The sequence below is a fragment of the Leptonotus elevatus genome, chromosome 1 (assembly GCF_054856555.1).
Source record: "Leptonotus elevatus isolate MCC_2025b chromosome 1, RoL_Lele_1.0, whole genome shotgun sequence".
Taxonomy (NCBI): Eukaryota; Metazoa; Chordata; class Actinopteri; order Syngnathiformes; family Syngnathidae; genus Leptonotus; species Leptonotus elevatus.
Window position 1 is genome coordinate 52,079,067 of NC_141239.1, and position 19,539 is coordinate 52,098,605.

The 19,539-nt window shown below is 40.4% G+C and overlaps 1 protein-coding gene across 2 annotated transcripts; it reads left to right on the plus strand.

The window, feature by feature from the left end:
* Window positions 1-3,413: 3,413 nt before the first annotated feature.
* Window positions 3,414-18,265, plus strand: traf7 (TNF receptor-associated factor 7). Of its 2 annotated transcripts, none has more exons than XM_086068946.1 (22): window positions 3,414-3,529; window positions 4,549-4,709; window positions 4,885-4,978; window positions 5,076-5,167; window positions 5,299-5,415; window positions 5,584-5,676; window positions 6,065-6,098; window positions 10,484-10,712; window positions 10,799-10,933; window positions 11,025-11,120; window positions 12,988-13,109; window positions 13,187-13,260; window positions 13,422-13,470; window positions 13,595-13,722; window positions 14,778-14,860; window positions 14,955-14,994; window positions 15,089-15,205; window positions 15,872-15,994; window positions 16,280-16,399; window positions 16,522-16,653; window positions 16,730-16,849; window positions 16,929-18,265. In XM_086068946.1, exons 3-22 carry the CDS (start codon window positions 4,927-4,929, stop codon window positions 16,941-16,943), a joined length of 1,971 nt encoding a protein of 656 aa, XP_085925072.1. In that variant the 5' UTR covers window positions 3,414-3,529; window positions 4,549-4,709; window positions 4,885-4,926; the 3' UTR covers window positions 16,944-18,265. The 2 variants fall into 2 exon arrangements, with proteins under 2 accessions (XP_085925072.1, XP_085925080.1); XM_086068954.1 differs by having other exon boundaries at window positions 5,079-5,167.
* Window positions 18,266-19,539: the final 1,274 nt, after the last annotated feature.

Genomic DNA, 19,539 nt, shown 5'->3' on the forward strand with positions numbered 1-19,539 from the left:
TGTATTAATGTGGAAGGGCATCTCTCATTTTTTGATGTCCATTCAAATAGCTGTTGAAAACACTGTAGACAAAAAAGACCTAATGTGTGTTGGAACTGATTGAGTGTCTTTGAGTATGTGCAGAAGGATGGAGTCTTGTCAGTGCTGTCCCACACAAAGAAGATAAAACTACTAATGGCCAGGGCTTCCTCTAATGGAACGCTGTGTGTATGTATACACTGCATATGTGTGTGCATGAATGTGTGTGTTTGTGTGCACGCACACGCATCAACAAAGCTGCTGCATTCAATACATCTCTTATTCATGGATGCATTACGGCCATTCAGCCCTCACTGGTCTGTTTTTCTATTTACAGCTGCCTCTCTCCATTTGGATGTGCAGAAATCTCCTCACACACACCTACTCTTCCTCCAAGCTGCAGAGCTGCTCAAATGAGCCGACAAAAGTCACTGCTGTCATCTCTCCCTTCATAGGACACGTTGAAATATTGCAGTGAGCGTAAATGAAGACAAACATTTTCACGTGCAACATTGTTCTGTAAAAATTGACTTTTTGGCCTCCTTCCAAGCTGCAGGTTGCAATTGAGCTATATTCGAACTTGACATCGAACTTGACAGCATGCTAAATTGTAAAAGTGCACGGCAGTTAACCATTATTTTGTACGGGGTGAGAACTGGGGTACACCATGCATGGACTAGTACTCAATCACAGGGCGCGGCCATATATTTTATCTTGAATTTATCCCTATTAGGGTCACGGGTGAGCTGGAGCCTTTCCAAGCTGTCTTTGGCCTAGAGGTGGGGGGCAGCATGTACTGGTTAACATGCAAGAATTCCTAAGCGAAAACCCTTGATGACTAAAAAGAACATACATTCTCATCTTGCTTCTGCAAGGAATAAATAGTTCCCAAGACTTTTTGGAGAATATTTTGACAAGATGAAAGCTGAACATTTTTAAATGTATCTCGTTACATCTGGTGTGAATGTAACTCAGCAGAAAAATAGCATCATACCAACAGACAAAGATGATGGTGGTATGTGATGGTCTGGGGCTGCTTTGCTTATTCAGCACCTGGACAACTTGCTGTAGGAGTGATGGAACCATGAATTCTGCTCTATAGCAGAAAATATTGAGGGAGAATGTTCGACCATCAATTTGTGGCCTCAAAGTGAAGAACACTTGGGTTCTGCAGCAGGAAAATGAAACACACCAGTAGGTCAGCTTCTGAATTGCTTTAAAATAAATAAATAAATAGATAAATCAGAAAATTGATGGATGGTGGGTGGATAGATGGATGGATGGATGGATAATAAATAAATAAATAAATAAATAAATAAATAAATAAATGTTTGAGATTCACTCTAGTTAAAAATGATTGAAATGCTGTGGTATGACCTAGAAAAGGGTGTTCACACTCGAAAACCGTCCAGTGTTGCTGAATTATAGCCAAGATATCTTAGCACAAAAAGAAAGAAAGACTCATTTCCATCCATCCATTTTCTTCCTCTTATTCCAGGACCAGGTCACAGGGGCAGCAGCTGAAGCAGGGAAGCCCAGACTGTCCTGTTGTCAAGTCTCTGCAACATTGAGTGAACATCAGGGACAGTGCCTCTCAGTGCCGCAGTGTGATTTTCATCCCGGCTGTGGACGAAACCTAAAATAAACATTTTTGCAATGAGGGAGGAAGGCGGAATAACCACAGAAAATACATGCAAGTGGGAGCATATGAATGACAGGGTCCAAACAGGAAGGTCTGAGGTTTGAGCACATTCAAACAACAAACCTCTTAACTGGAGACACACATGCTAAGTACTACTAACCAGTACTGACACTATTTACCCTTATACATTCACATTCACTCTTATGGGCATTTTAGCCAAATTAACATCCCTGTGTTTTGTTTTTGAAATGTGTGAGAAAACTAGAGAACTTGGGTGAGAACCCACATTGAGAACATGCTAACTCCCAGCACACTGAGATATCTTGCTCAGTGCTAATTAGTCACTGCTGTGTTTGGTAGGATATTTTTCAACGATATGTATGCATTAAAAATAGCATTAAATATACAGCCTTAAAAAGAAGTAAAACCCCAGGTGAGTGTTACACAGCCCTTCTGTCAATAACTGTACTGTACTATATTTATTTTTACATTTGAAATTTATTATCACACCACTTTAAATTATCTTCACAATATATATGTTTTTGTTTACATTTTATGCAGAGATGGGAAACCTACCTGCCAGTTGAGTAGAAAGTTTTTACCTTCTGAACCTGGATTTCCCATCTCTGATTTTATGTGAGTACAGTACTCGAAAATCTAGTGTAGTATGTGTTTTTTCTTCTTCATGGAGGCTATATTTGAAAAGAGACTGTTCAAACACTTAAATTGGAAGATGGCCAAGCAGCCCCCTCTGGTGGCAAAAACATTGACACTGCACAGTATAGTTGACCAAGTCCTGTCCTTCTGTGATGCAGTGAGATGAGTTGTGACAACGTAATGATGAAGCAGCATGCTGCTCGTTTGATGGCAAATTTGTTTTAACCACTTGACCAGATGTCACCAACCTTTTTGAAACAGAGAGAGCTACTCTTGGGCACTGATTAATGCAGTTAGTTAATTAGTTTGACACACTTCTGAAAATAACAGTGATAGGTAATAACAAAAAGAACATTTCTCAAATTCATTTTATTAATGTCATATTATTATAAACAATTAATTATATTAATGTAAACGATCATAATTAAATGCATACATAGATAACAAATTCCTACTTGTTTAACAATATACAGATATTTTATACATTTAAACATACCATTATGTAAGTACATAGGTGACAACAAAATACTAATGTAATAATAAGGTATATAATCTGATTGCTCAAATGTGCTGCTGGCATTTGTCTAATAATGTGATTATATGCATCCTACCTTACATAAAGTATACAAAAGTGATAATCAATGGTTAAAATATCTCTATACTTGTTGTTTGTTTTACTTCATTGCAATTTCTGGCATGAAGTGTGTGTGTACGTGTGTGTGCGTTCGTGCGTATATATATATATATATATATATATATATATATATATATATATTATAAGTTGTCTATTGTGTTATTTTTTATTTTTTATTAAACTTATTTTTGATTAATTTATTTATTAGTTGTACACCGTGGTTTCCCGTAAATGTGCCTGCGCTTGCCGCATCATGGTTCGATGCTTGCAAGGACCAATGACAACGCCACATGGGAGTGATAGTGGCTTTATTTGGGAATTGCGCGTTTACTGACAGCTCGAGCCAATGGCGTTTTCGCAAAGTCGGTTATGGGTAGTGTAGTCCAAACGACGAGGAGAGGAAAATATCCAACAAACAACAGTGCACGTTCTACTACATATCCCAGCATGCCTTGCGTCATGTTTTAGCCACCGTATGTGCATGTGACGAGTGAGCTCAGCGAGGTGGGGGGAAAGGTGGAAAAAGGAATTTAGGAATTCGTCTGCAAACTTGGAGCAACGTTGTTGCTGAAACAATGGTATGTGCGTATATTAAACCCGACACATTTTAAAAAACATCCTCTTGCTAGCTACGGGAAAACATCAACTATCCGTTGGCAGCGACCTGAGCATATTAAGAGATTCGTTTTGGTTGTGATTGCTAGTAGAAGACATTAGCTAACTTAAGCTAGCCAACAAGCCTGTTCAGCTAGCGTTAGCTACTTCACTATCGCAGTTAAAAATCGTTGCTGGCCAATCTGACAGCTGATACGATCGTTTGTTTTATGTTGCAACAATCCATCCCATTTTACATGCGCAAACTTGTAAAATCACTGACATTTGGTTTACTGTCAAGATTCAACTTTGGTCCATTATGCGTATCCGCCCCCCTTTTTTGGTGAGAGGTTCCCCTTTTACGGGAATTTCCTGGTTGCGCAAACACTCCGTGACGCGTAGTGCGGGGCGATTTTTGCAATCTCCTGGTTGGTTTTTGCCGTCAGATGGTGCAGAGACCTTTGTCATTTTAGCTGACAGTTTGCATACCTCCATTTAAGCAGAGTCTGGTCGTTGTTCGGGTCGTTGGTTTTTGGCTGCCACTTCCTTCGCTCCCCTTTGTCTATGAGTTGCAGGCTCTGTCTGCCTCAGTGAGGCTTTAGAGTAGTTCATTTTAATTTTTGTTGTTGTTTTAATCATTCTTTTGCTGTCTTTTAAGCAGGATAGGTGAAAATTTGAATTCTGTATTTAATACCCATAAGGTTGGTCTTCTAAGGTCACAGTTACTTTTATCAATTCATTAGGAACATCTGCACCATACAATGGCATTCATCAGAAAGGCTTTTTCAAAGATAATTAATTATCCTCCATTTCAATAGCTATGAAGTGCAAAATGTGCAATACGGCTCTCACTGTGACTGTGCATTTATACAAATTGCAATTTAAACAGACATCTTTTAAACTAAGCAGAATTTTTCTTTGTATAGTCCGAATTTGTCATAGAGCTCTTGGATTCCATAAGTCTGAAAACAGTTCTTTCATTTTCTTCCATGTGTCTTTCCAGGCCTAGACAACCACCTGGCTGCTCCTGTGGTCCTTCCCATGCTTGTGCGCGGCGAGTAATGAGCAGCAGCCAGACGATCCAGTAAATCCAGTAAAACAGCAACAGTCACAGCCACCATTCCCAGCTGCCCCTTCACTCCCAAGGCTGACTCAGCTCGTAGGGTGAGACAAAATAGATGCATAAGTGTAGTGCACATTGCCCAAAAGTTTCAGTGTATAATACATTTGCAAATGTAATAATGCTTAGATTGACATTTTCATTTTTAGCTAGGTGTAATATTAAACCACATTTAACAAAAATACATGTTCCAAATGTTCTTGTTTGTTTTTAAATAAGGCAATCACTCGTGAAATTGTCCTCACGTTGCTGCAGAGCAGGATGGAGGCATCATTCGGTCCAACCTTTGCAGCGGTGGCTGCTGGAGCAAAAGGTGAAACACAGATGACATCACTAACTACTTTTCAATTAATTTCATTTTTATTTGCTGTCGCTGATCTAATCTATTAAAAAAATATTACTGTTTTCAGCAGAAACATCTAGCACTTATAAGCAACATCGAAGAACTCCCTCCTCCTCCAGCACTTTGACCTACTCCCCTCGCGATGATGATGATGGAATGGTACTCATTCACACATTTTTCTTAGTAATAATGCACCTTTTCAACTGAGAAAATGGTAACACAAAATTCAGGTCAAACTGAATCTGAATCCTTATCATCTGACACTCTCTTCAATGACCCCTTTGTTTAAGCCACCCATTGGTACTCCTCGAAGGTCGGATTCTGCCATCTCAGTGCGATCTCTCCATTCAGAGTCCAACATGTCCTTGCGCTCCACTTTCTCTCTGCACGAAGAGGAAGAAGACATGGTGGGTCTAACACCCAGCACTTGCATACATGACATATGCAGCACTTAGGGTAATTATTGTAATTTCTTTATGTGTTTTGGTTTTCCATTTTCGGCATTGCTTTCCTTGATTTCATTTCGGCGTATTTCAACATATTACTGAAACAAAATGGTCTGTGTGTATGTGTAGGAGCCACAGGTATTTGCAGAACAGCCATCAGTGAAACTGTGCTGCCAGTTGTGCTGTAACGTTTTCAAGGATCCTGTTATCACCACTTGTGGGGTAAGTTTACAGCTGTCAACCTTTCTGACCCTCTATCCATCGACACCGTGTTGTTGTTGTGTGTCATTTTCTGTAAAGCAATAACCTCGGTGTCTTAAACATTCCTTTTCAGAAGCCTAGCAGCATACCATTGTTATATTGCTTTGCATGTTAGCTAACAATAAGATATACCCAGTAAAGTCAAAGTTAATACTATCTTTTTGCATTATTTGTTCATATCTTATAGTATTTTACCTATTTAACCGATAACATGTACACAGTAATTGAGTATTAGTTTAATTTTAAAATTAGTCCCAGTAAACTGGAGAAGCAAGCTTAGTTAAATTGTTGTGCCAAGACAGTGGTCATTTCTAGAAATGGATTAACAAAATTTGATTATTTTCCTCAGCACACCTTCTGCAGACGATGTGCATTGACCTCAGGTGAGTTTGAATAGTGTTGGCTATATTATATTATGATATATATATTGTATTATATATATCAGGGGTGTCAAAACTAGTGTGTTAATAACAAGTTAACTTTACGTCCCTATAACGCAACATTTTTTTTCCAACACTGATTAACACCCGCGCCTTATTTGGAAAGTCATGTACTTGGGGAAATTCTGGTAGCAATGTAGCAGACACGTCTACATATGAATTAGCCTCTAGAAATGCACCTTAGCCAATATACACAATGTTACATTGGAAGACCTATTTGGACTATTGAAGCATTACCACCTCTTTCCCAAACGCAGTTTGGTAGACTGCTGGTTCGCAGTTACCACAGAGCAAAGATGCTACAGCTTTCAAATGGTCTACATGGGCACTCACTCACAGATCCCCTTTGAGAGAGAGTTTTTATATTATGCCTTGTCTTATTACTTGGAATGACTCCAAGTGACTTGCTCTTTAGATGGTGAGGTGTGTTTTATTCAGCAACCCCAGCTCGTGTTACATCATTTGCGTTATTCCAGGCTTGTTTGCAGGAAAGCTGCATTCCTAATGACAATGCACATTAACAAAATAAAAAGCATACAAGATTGTGCAAAAAAAGTCAGTATTAGTCAGTAACACAATTCAGCAATAACAAATATAACCAGAGATGCAAGCAGCTATGAAGGGCCCTTGCAGCCCGGGCCACTTTGGGATATTTGCATGTCGGGGTACTGCCACATTGGAATTTGAATTGGCTTCAATAGACTTTTTTGTAGGTCTTGTGCTCTTTCATATACCTCCAAATTTTCGTAAATCTTGCTGAAACGTACAACCGGGGCTGCTTCGCTAAAAAATTCTAGGAGGTGCTAGTGAGTCTTTTTTTTTTCTTTCAATGCACTATAAAATATTGCTCATTTTGATTTGTGTGCCAAGTTTCGTGATTTTCCGTGCATGTTTAAGCCTTTAAAATCAGTGTCGCTTTTTTGCATTTTCACGGCAACATTGTTTCGCAAAAACATCATGAAGGCCTAAACATTCTTCTGAGCAAAAATATGAGGTAGTTAACCCGCTTGGAGAAAAGCGCTGAAGAAAAAAAACATGTATTTATTTTTTGCTAGTAAGTGGCGCTATTAGTATGATGAAATATAGGTTCATAGATATCTTTAGGACTGGACACTCATCAAATGTGTGAAATTTGGAGAAGATGTGATCATCTGCGTCAAGTTAAAACAGCTTTTATTGTCACGGTGAATCATCAGACTTTGCGACAACGTAATGGCCACGTTCTTTGTCGAAAAGTCACAAAATTCGGTCTGAGGCAGGATCAACATCTTAAGGCTTTTCTGTAAAAAATGACATTTCTTGTCACCACTAAGTGGCGCGACATGTATAACTGAATATTGCCATATAGATGTCTTCAGGTCATGACTATTAAGATGCATGTGAAGTTTGGGATTTTGTTTGAAGCATGTACTGTACACTGGATTTATTAAGCATTTCCTCATTCATGGCGAAGCAAATATGAAACACAAAATTTGATGTGCTGCCCCCGACATATAAGATGAAGATAGAAGAAGATAAGATTTTCCCCCCCAATTGTTGTCCCAGGTCTTGAGATGGTACAGCCCAAGTTTGAAGTCAATCGGATAAAAACTGTAAGACAAAGGGGCAAAAGTATGCCACCTGTAAATGTGAAAAACTGGGCCAACGTTGGATATTCAAAAATATATATATATCATAGCTCACTTCCTGTACATTTTAGGATATGTCTTCTACTGACTTTTTTTTTGTTTGTCTCACGGTGCTACAGTGGCTCCTAATTTTTGTAGCTCTGGGTCCAACGTGCTGGGATAGGACTCCATTAGGGGGCACTACAGAGCCATTTTGTTTTCATCATTTATGACAACTTTAAAATATCCAATTTTTCACCAGGCACAACGAGTGTGCAAAGTTTGATGAGTTTTCGTACATGTTAAGGATCCCCAACAATGTCATTGATTTTGGAAAATAAAAATAAATTTCTACAGATACAATAGTAGGGACCTTGCAAGAGGGTGCCGCTCGGGCCCTAATAAAAATCGATATAGTGTACTTGTCGGGACTGTGGACTTGTAATTTACAATGAACAAAATGGGCAGGAGTCCACAAGTTGCTTCATGTCGCAAATAATTTGCTCTTAAATTGGAAATAAAAATGTACTGTTCCTATCTCTAACACCCAATATGATGCTAATGCCATTTTGTGGTGTAAAAATGACCTCAACACAAATCTATGTGTTTATACTCATTTGAACTTGTATATTTTTAACTTTATGAATTAGTTTAACAATGAACTAAAAGATACAACCAAATTTGTATTATCTAAGCATATTTCTCAACTTTTATGTTAGATAACAAATATCAAACAATTGAATAGAAATATGTTATTGAACATTTAGAGCCAATATAAAATGTATGCCCAATTTGCGATTCATTGTAAGTTAATGTGAATGTGAATCATGCATTTAATTACTGACTGCCATTATTATTATTATTATTATTATTATTATTATTTTAACATGTAGTTAAGAATGCTCAAGAAGATGAAAAGTAATCCTTGAGTGTCGGCTAAAGACTCGATACACGCTAATATTTCTTGATATAGCCATGATAAGTAAAACATAAGTTAAACTTGTGCCCAAAGCATTGCTACAATTTAGAAATTTCCAAAAGAACATCTTAATGTTCAAAAGTGCTTTTGGTAAACTATTTGGTGAACAGATGACGCCAAACTTGAGGTATTTGGAAGGTATTTGGACTGTGTGTGAAGGGAAAAAAAGCACACCACAATGCCATCAAAACCTCAAACCAAATGAGAAAAATTGGGTCTTTGGTGTGGGATTGTTTTGCTAATGCCAAGCTCAAACTAAGCGACTTTTTTTGTCTTTCACGTCAGTTGCGCTGTCAGATTACCCGATTGATTCGTTCTGTGTCATGGACCGGACGTGTAGTCACACTACAAGTCCGAACCCGACAAGACACCACCCGATCATCGCGTGCTGTAATGCCAAGAGCACCGCGTCGGCACTGGTTGTCGGGGAGGCGGAACAAGAAAAGTGTCAGGAAGGCTGCGTTTGTATGAATGGAGCACGCGGGACAAGAGCGGCCGTGCCATTGTGCATAAACTTGAGCGCATTGCTCTCGCTCCCTGCTCGGTAGTTATCAAACACTGAAATATTATATTATGTTTGTATAATTTGTGTAATTTATACTGCTTAAATATTTATTCGTATTTGACTTGTTTTAGTAAAGTGCATTTGATACGCGCATTCACTACAAACCGCCCTTCGAGGGGGAGAAAAGCCCAGCCCGACTTCTGTAAAAAGATACTCTATGTCGCCATTTCTCCTCTCTCTCGTCTCCGCCGTTGCCTGACGATGGCAATGTTGGGAGGTGCATGGCTCCCGTCCATAAAATCAAAAATAATGTGACCTTTGATATTATTAGAGTATGTGTTGCTCATATTAAATGGCAACAAATGTGCACAATGCGTGCGTTATAGGAGTTCAAGCCACAGAGGGGTATTTATTTTATTTTTTCCCGGGTTCACATGTCTGGCCAAGTCCCATGAGATATCCAGAGGAGAAATAAATATATTAAAATAAATACATAGAAAGGAGCTAGAACGTGCTGGTCAGTGTGTGATTGACGTCTCTCTCCCTCTCGCTATTGGTCAATGCTGCGGAACCAAAAGGACGACGACGTAGGTATGTCACATTGTGCGACAAGACGAGCAAAAATTCTGACATGCTAGACTTTCGTCGTGGTGGTCGTGAATTGTCCCAGACAACAGGCGACCAATCGTTGAACGTGTCACACTACACGGGCGACGCTACGTCAAGACAACTCAAAATTGACCGCGACACGTCGGTCGGGCTATTTTCTTGTAGTCTGACCAAGGCATAACTCGGACTAAAATGGATGGAATTTTTTTTATCAAGGCCTCTGTCTGCCAATTGGAGAAAGGGCAAAGAGTGGGTAATGCAATAGGACAGCCACCCAATTCACAAAATGAAATCCCCTTCAACAGAAGCAAATAACCCTCCTGGAATTGATAGACTGACGTGACCTCAAAAAAGCAATTCACACCAGACAGCCGACCAATATTGCTGCACTCACACACTAATGGCACTGAATACGTCCTAACTTTTGTGCAGATCTGATCGACAACTACAGTAAACATTTGGTTGAGTTTAATGCTGTCAGAGGAGTTAATAAATCCAAAGTTTGACATCCATTTTCCACCATGCATTGTGATGTGTCCACGTTGGGCTCAATAAAATGCAAATGTACTTTTCCTTGCAGTTGTTTATTTGAAATTAAGTTTAACGTTGCTGCTTGTCCCCCTTGCAGACAAGTGTCCTGTGGATGCAGCAAAGCTGACAGTTGTGGTCAACAACATTGCGGTTGCTGAGCAGATCGGCGAGTTGTTCATTCACTGTAAATACGGCTGCAGGGCCACTGTCAGCGGTGCGGCCGCGGGGGCAGGCGGGGCCTCCAACACCACCGTGGCGGGGAAGCCCGGAGCGTATGAGGTGGACCCAGTGGGCTGTCCCTTCACCATCAAACTATCTGCACGCATGTACGACATATGTGAACATGAAGAAGCACGGCATCCAATGTTGAATTTGTCCACCTCAACATGACACTACATCTGTCACTGTGCAGAGAACATGAAGCCAGTTGTGACTACAGGCCAGTCCGCTGCCCCAACAACCCCTCGTGCCCCCCGCTGCTCACCATGAACCTGGAGGCGCACCTGAAAGAATGTGAGCATATCAAGTGTCCACACTCAAAATATGGGTAAGTCTTTAAAAACAAATTTCACGTCATCTTGCGCTAACTGTATTTGGGGTCACTTCTTTGCATCTCACATGCTGCCTATTGCCAACAGGTGTACTTTCATTGGTAATCAGGACACATATGAAACACACCTGGAGATGTGTAAATTTGAAGGGCTGAAGGAGTTTCTGCAGCAGACGGATGACAGGTGAAGATATGCAACTCCACAAACTGGACACATCAATCAAGCAGTTTTATCGTATTTTCATGACTATAAGGCGCATGTTCAGAGAGCATGTCCTCTTTTTCTTTTTTGCTTGTTTGAGCTTTACGAGCCACTTACAAGTTAATTGTTTGACTGACAGCTCTCTCCAAAACAGAGCGGTCTGCTCGAGCAGGGAGTGAGGGAGATGGAACATACCAAGTGCAAAGGGGTGTCCGGGCTTAACTACTACATACATACAATAGTGTATTGTTTCCTTTTTTTCCTTTCTTTTTTAATGCTTTTGAGAGAGCTCAGTATTGTTCATTCGGTAATTTTACCGATTCGACATGTCATCATCATTGCTCTCTCTCCTTTTTTAATTTAAAAAAATATATAATTTTTTTTTTTTTTGTATGTGTGCGTGAGTATGTGCATTTGCGAGTGTGTGTGTACTCATTAATTCACCTAAAACCTATTAAATATCCCATACCGTTCACCTAAACCAAATACATCCGAATCCAGCTAGAGTCGTGAGGTTGTCAGGAGACAAAAAAAGGAAAGTGAAATCCACCAGACATCACCTACTAGCCACCGGGTTACCAACCAGAGTCTTTCACCAACCCCAGAAACATCTAAATTCCAATAAATTAGGGAGACCACAAGAGACCAAAGGAAAGACTGAGGAAAGGAAGGAAGGATAGATGAAGCAGAGTGAGATCCACAGACATCAGCCTCAACCGATTCAATGACCAGAGGAAGAAGCAGATTGTGTTTGAATTTTGATAGATGCTGGAGTGGTGGATCTGGCATGCATGAAAACCTCCACCAAAGAGGGGAGCCGTCGACCCCGGCCAGGACAGAGCAAGCACAACCCCCTAGGGCTTCCCAGGCCGCGGCAGCGCCAAGGCACAACCCCCGGGCCTTGCAGGGCCCACCGGCCGGAGAGCAAACCCAGGAGCGCCCCCCACCCCAACACGGCTCGCGCCCCTAGCCTAACGCAGCAGAACAGGGCACGGCAGGCCCGCCAGGCACCTCACCGGCCCACAGACCCCACGACCCGGGGACCCCCCGTACCCAGGCATCGGTGCCAGAGAAGGGCCGGACAGCGGAGCGGCGAGGGCAACCGAGCCCACCCCACCTCCAGCCGCGTGGTGGGACGGAACACTGGGGGCGGAAGGTGAGATAGGAGCACCGGCAGACGGGCGGCACGCATCACCTTTCCTTCTAATAAAGTTCGGCAAATGAACGCAGAACTTGCTATCATTCCGGGAGGCTGGCGAACACAGCTTTACCAAGACTGGGCGGCAGCACCGTGCAAGTTACGCCACAATTTGTCAATGGACCGATCGTGAATGCTTGGGCGAACGCAAAAGCCGCCATCATTTCCGAGGACACGACAACTGACTGAGCCTGGCGTGTTTGATAGAGAACTTGCCCAGTTGTTTGTTTCTGATACAGAAGATCATAAGGACTATGACTGATTTGTGGATTAGGATTGATCAGAAGCAACGTGATTACATTGTTATATATTCAAGTGCAACTGAACTCACCGTTTACATTGTTACTTCAATACAGTACAACCAAACTCAGTTTTGTTCCATTTGCTGCCTTTTTAAAAACATGCGCTAGTACTAGCATATGTTTTAGCATAATGGCATGCTACCATATGTTTTCAGCTAGCGTATGTTTAACCGTGCGTGCGCCGAATAGTGCGGTGCGCCTTATGTGTGTGTTAAACACAGAAATAGTACCCGTGACTGCGCCTTATGGTCGTGAAAATACGGTATATTTTACCATGTCCATCAAGTGGCTGACAGTTGCATCTCATCTTACTGGATGTCCTCTCCTCATTGACTTTTGACCCCCTCAGATTCCATGAGATGCAGCTGACTTTAGCTCAGAAGGACCAAGACATTGCATTCCTGCGCTCTATGTTGGGAAAACTGTCGGAGAAATTAGATCAGCTAGAAAAAAACCTGGAGCTCAAATTTGGTAAGTGTCAAACTGAAAGAGAGTTTCTTTACATTGTTTGTCTCGAGTGGTGGCTACACGTGATTTGTGTGTTAAAGATATGCTGGATGAGAATCAGAGTAAACTGGGAGAGGACCTTATGGAATTTCGCCGAGATGCTTCCATGCTAAATGTGAGTACAAATGTAAACATCAGTTTAAAAAGCTTTGTAGTTTTTGTTCTAATTCATGGCTTTTTTTTAAATTTTACTCCACTTCAATACTTCCCTTTCAGTTAAGGTTGTATGTAACACAACAACAAAAGTTTCTTACCAGTTTGCATGTGTTTGTACAGGACGAGCTGTCCCACATCAATGCGAGACTCAACATGGGGATCTTAGGCTGTAAGAAACTTTGTTTCTTTAATACATTTTAAATTCTAATTTCCTTCTCATTCTTTCACATCTTAATAGGTTTGCTGTCTTCACGCTGTACCTTTATTTATGGCATTTTTTCCCCTTCATGTAGCATATGACCCGCAGCAGATTTTCAAGTGTAAAGGCACATTTGTCGGCCATCAGGGACCTGTTTGGTGTCTTTGCGTGTACTCCACTGGGGACCTGCTCTTTTCTGGCTCCTCAGACAAGACCATCAAGGTAGCACACAGCACTCACATGCACACACTCTCATTCACACAGTTTGTTAGCCGCCTGATGTATTTTGGATGGCTGCCTGAGTAATTTGCTCAACTGGAAAACTGGTATGGTACTTACAAACATGTCTCGTAGCATGCTGCTGTTTTTCTGGTTTGTCAAATGTAATTGCGTTATGCCATTTTTTTATTCTGAAAGATTCAATGTCACCTTATTGCTTGTTGAAATTTGACCACTACCAACATAATGTTTCCTTTTTATTGGTCACATTTATTACAGAGGTGGAATTCTTTCACACTATACACTAACTAGTATGTAACTATGTGTTTTTTGTTTTTATTAAAGGGGAAGTCAACCTTAAACATGTTCTTGACAATAATATGTTATATGTGACCTCACTAGACTAAACATGGTATTCTGATTAATATTACATTTGTGGAGTATGAATTATGAAGTAAAATCCAGCCTTTTTTTTTTTAATCCATTCCATGGGGCGGCCATTTTGCCACTTATTGTCCACTGAAGATGACGTCACAGTTGCTCAGGTAACGAACGATCACTCACAGCAAATTCGGCCTTCGAAGACCCAACCTTGTGAATTTGGACACAGGCACAGCTCACCTGTTTTCTGAAGCTGAGCTGTGATTGTTTGTTACCTCAGACCTGAGCAACTGTGATGTGTTTTTCACTCGACAAGTGGCAAAATGGCCGCCTTCTGATATTGATAAAAAACAGCTGGATTTTGCTACTGAACTCATATTTCACTAACACAATAACAACCAGAATAACATATTTAGACTAGTGGGGCTGCACAGAACATATTATTGTAAAAAACAATGTTTTTGTGTTAACTTCCGCTTTAAATCACATTGCTATTCTGAGTCTCAATATGCCCTTCACTCACTCACCTCGGCTGAAAGTTTTCCACACACAGTACTGTTTTATACAAAAGCTCGGAATTATGGATTTGATTCTGAAAGTTAGTGTTAAATCATGTATGAGACTTGAGTCTCTCTGCTGGGTTGAAGTAGCACGCACAAAGTTTTGCCTGCCCTCAGGTGTGGGACACGTGCACCACCTACAAATGTCAGAAAACCCTGGAAGGACATGATGGCATCGTGCTGGCGCTCTGCATCCAAGGGTAATCATCACATTCGCACAAACACACGAGCTGGCTTCGAATGGCCCGCTCATTCGTCAAAGCATGATTTGAGCGTGCATATTTGTCTCCATAGAAACCGCCTCTACAGTGGCTCTGCAGACTGCACCATCATTGTAAGGAACATTCCTCTCCACTGTTAGCTGCTATTTAAAACAAAGTTATGCAGGTGCACTGAAAGTGTGCGCTTGTGTTGTGCACTTTGTGTAGGTGTGGGATATCCAGACCTTGCAGAAAGTCAACACCATTCGTGCCCATGACAACCCTGTTTGTACGCTGGTCTCGTCCCACAACATGCTGTTCAGCGGCTCTCTCAAGGCCATCAAGGTACAGCGACGGCTCATCTCGCACAATATTAGTGGACTCCACTCTCTTCCGAGTCATGAAACATGGACACGTGTTATGCAGGAGGCAACTAATAGATGAGTCTGAAGGCTGCAATATCTGTTTCCATGGTTACAGGGAGGGAAGCAGAGAAGAGGTGTCTGAGGGTGTCTATATTGTTTTGCACTCCTTTTCGCTTTACTGTGTTTTTATTTTTTGCCACGTTTCCCTCACTTTTAGCAGCTCCTCTATAATGATTGACTTGAATGCCCTTGGCTGGCGTTATAACCTTTGTCAACTCACACAGCCTACTTACGCTCAAGACTATGTCGCCAAGTTGACTACGTGAACAGTATGCTCATGTGTTCCTGTGATGTCAAGCTTTACCTCAATTTACATAATCCGCTTCGCAGCGCTCTCTTTCATGATTAGAAAAAAGGAAATTAGGCAAAATATGTGCGCGAAATACAAAAGAAATGCCAGCACAAAAGACAACACAGGTAATATTCACTTGGAGGTATTCAACATAAACAGTTCGGAATGCCTGAAGCGCACTTGTTTAGATACATTTTTGCTCACATTACAAAGAAAAAAAAATCAACCAATGGACACCCACTGTATTGAAAGGAACGTGTTCCTAATATTGTGGCTGTGTAAATTTGTGTGTAGGTGTGGGACATCGTGGGGACAGAGTTAAAGCTGAAGAAGGAGTTGACCGGGTTGAATCACTGGGTCCGAGCACTGGTGGCCTCCCAGAACCACCTGTACAGCGGATCATATCAGACCATCAAGGTATGTACAAAATACTCACATTTTGGTCGACACTACTGTTGATTTTTCACACTGGCATGAAGAGCAATGGGGTTAAAATTCACAGTTAAATGTTTTTAATAATATATATATTTTTTTTATTATTATGTATTGACATATTGTCCCTTTCGCAGAATGGTTGGTGCACACTTTGATTTCATTACTATCTGATCCAATGTGTGGCTGTGGTGCTGCCTCCAGATCACACATCAAACAAACAAACAAACAAAAAACTTGAGAATTGTTTCTCTCTTCTTGACCTTTCAGATTTGGGACATCCGCTCCTTGGAGTGTGTCCACGTCTTGCAGACCAGCGGGGGCAGTGTCTACTCCATCGCCGTCACCAATCATCACATAGTGTGCGGCACCTATGAAAACCTCATTCATGTAAGATCCAAATGCACACGCACACTTTGAATTCACTTTTCTTCCCATTGCCTGTCAGTGTCTGACTTTTGTGTTGTAATATTAGTGCTTGAGACGAGGGAGATGTTGTGTGTCTTGTCCAGGTGTGGGACATTGAGTCCAAAGAGCAGGTGCGGACTCTGACAGGTCACGTGGGGACAGTTTATGCTCTGGCCGTCATCTCCACGCCCGACCAGACCAAAGTGTTCAGTGCCTCCTACGATCGTTCACTAAGGGTGAGAAAAGTTGATTCTGTTTGGCTTTGATATGCGACCTACTGTAAATGCATTGATTAAATGTTTGCGTGTTCAGGTGTGGAGCATGGACAACATGATCTGCACCCAGACCCTGCTCAGACATCAGGGCAGCGTCACAGCTCTGGCCGTGTCCCGAGGTCGCCTCTTCTCTGGAGCGGTGGACAGCACAGTGAAGGTACATGAAAGTTTGACATCACATCTTGTGAACAGATTGACGCAGGTGTTCATTTGACCTTTGCCGTGTGTGTCCCCAGGTGTGGACATGCTGAACGGAGAGCAGAGATCTTATCGTTTGTCTGTGTCAGACAGACACCCCAAACGCCAACATTTTGTCTTGTTGTTTGTTCGACTTCACAGCCACGGTCCAACAAGTTTTTGCTCGGAAAACCTTTGACCCTTCAAGGTCCTCGGCGATCTCATCACATTGTGCATTATGGCAAGCTGTCGTACGGTTGGCTGACTGACTCAATGCTTTGTGCCTGTAAATGATTTTAATGACATAACCGTTTCCTTCTACATCGCAGCTAAATAGTTGAGGCCGAGAAGAAATTCATCAGGGCTGGTTTCACAAACATGCTTTTTACATTATGTTCATGTACAGTAATATACAGCCTCCCCAATTTCCTGTTTACAGTATTTTATAAAATGAGATTACACTTGAGGGAGACTGAAAAAAAAATCTGGTCATTTTTCCTCCGCAACTCAGCTTTGTGAAACCAGCCTTAGCAACACTAAGGAACTTTCAGTTTATGTTGATTATGGCGGCGCCATGTGGACAAAAGCGGTAATGTTATGCCTGAAGGAAGATCACATTTCCCATGACGACAAACGCATTGCGTCGTTTTTGAGCTCAGATTGACTTTCGGTCTTTGTAATGAAAGGGGGAAGTGACGTATCCCATAAAGCAGTCAGCACATAGTAGTTTTTTTGTGTGGCAGTGTTCCTACCATTCTCCTCAAAGTTGCTTAGTGCCAGTAAAAATGATACAGACCCCCTCAGTCCATGACAAAGGAATCATTCAATGAGTTTTAAGTTGTTTCATCAGAATAGTTATGAAAATATTTTATTAAGGTTGAAAAGTTCCTTAGTGCTACTTTAATAGGACAGACGTTATATCGCTCGACCACTTGTGCAGACGAACACGTGATGAACACATTCATTTGTGTGTTTTAACGAGTGCCATATGTAAGCGGTTCGAGGATGAGCTACTCTGATTGTTTAACATCATGTGGCAACAATGAAAGGAACACATTAACACTACATCATGAGATTAGTGTACATGTGTTAACAGTCAGCAGGAAGTGATGGCAGACTCGTAATCAACTCGCAGAAGAAGCAAAGTGCCACTGGGCGAATGTGATGTGCAATCGCCCATATTGGGTTAAATATAAGCCTGTAGTCATAGCAACATGTTGACACATCACATTTATAAGTAGGGTGCACCCACTGAGCATATACTAAAAATGTTACAAAGTATTTTGCTTTTATGTTAGTGCACATCTGGCCACTACTTAGAGATTCCTTCTATACGTGTAATTGTGTAAGCTCAAGTTGATCATCGATCAATAAAAACTGTTGTACAATTTGACAACTGTGTGATTTAACTGAGCTTTGATTTAATGTGAGTTTTGTTCCTTCAAGTGTTGTACCTGTATTGGTTTTTTGGTTTTGTTTGAACGTGTACGGGAGCGTGCTAAAGTTTGACGGTGTTGGCTACTCAAAAAAAGAAAAAAGTTAGATATTTGGCTTTCTGGTGGAAATTCTACATGAATCCAATATGCATTGTAACCTTTTATAGGACAACCTAATTCAAGTTTTTGAATGCACGTCCAACTGTTCACTTCACCATACAATGACTCATCGGCTCACACCATTGAAGCATGGACATGCTCTCCACATCTTGCACAAATTTAAATAGGAAATAGACAAATTTACCCATCTTGATGATGAAAAATCATGGACATGATTGGATTAAAAGGAACAGCTTAAGACAAAGCACTATGTATGTACGTGTATATATGTGTGTGTATGTGTGTGTGTGTATATATATATATATATATATATATGTGTGTATATATATATATGTGTATATATATATATGTAAATGTGTATATATATGTGTATATATATATATATATATGTATATATATATGTGTATATATACGTTTATGTATATATGTGTATATATATACATATTTATATTAGCGCTGTCAAACGATTACATTTTTAATGTTTATATATGTATATATACATCTATGTGTAAATATATATGTGTATATATATATATGTGTATATGTATATATACGTTTATGTATATATATATATGTGTATATATATACATATTTATATTAGCGCTGTCAAACGATTACATTTTTAATCACGATTAATCATTTAATAAAAAAGGCTTTTTTAATCAATATTTTTTTCCCGCCAAATTTGAAGAGGACAGGTTATGTGTTAATTCTTTTGACATTTAATGTTATGAGGACGTCTTCCACATTTTTGGATCCACTGCACACGCTCATCCTTTTCTAATCAATAAATTACTTGCATAATTTAAAATGGGGAAAAATGACCCTAATATTTTGATATGAACAAATATTCTAAATGTCATACGTCATATATATATATATATATATATGTATATATATATGTATGTATATATATGTATATATATATATATATATATATGTATGTATGTATAATTTGCACCTCATGATGCAGGTGAAGCTATGCCTCACCTGACCCCATCTCCTTGTAATTAGTTAATATCTGTAATTGCCTATCGAGGCCACAAGATGCCAGCAAATAAAAAACACATTTGTTAACTTCTTTTGTTGCTGTTGCTGCAAAGTTTAAGTAACC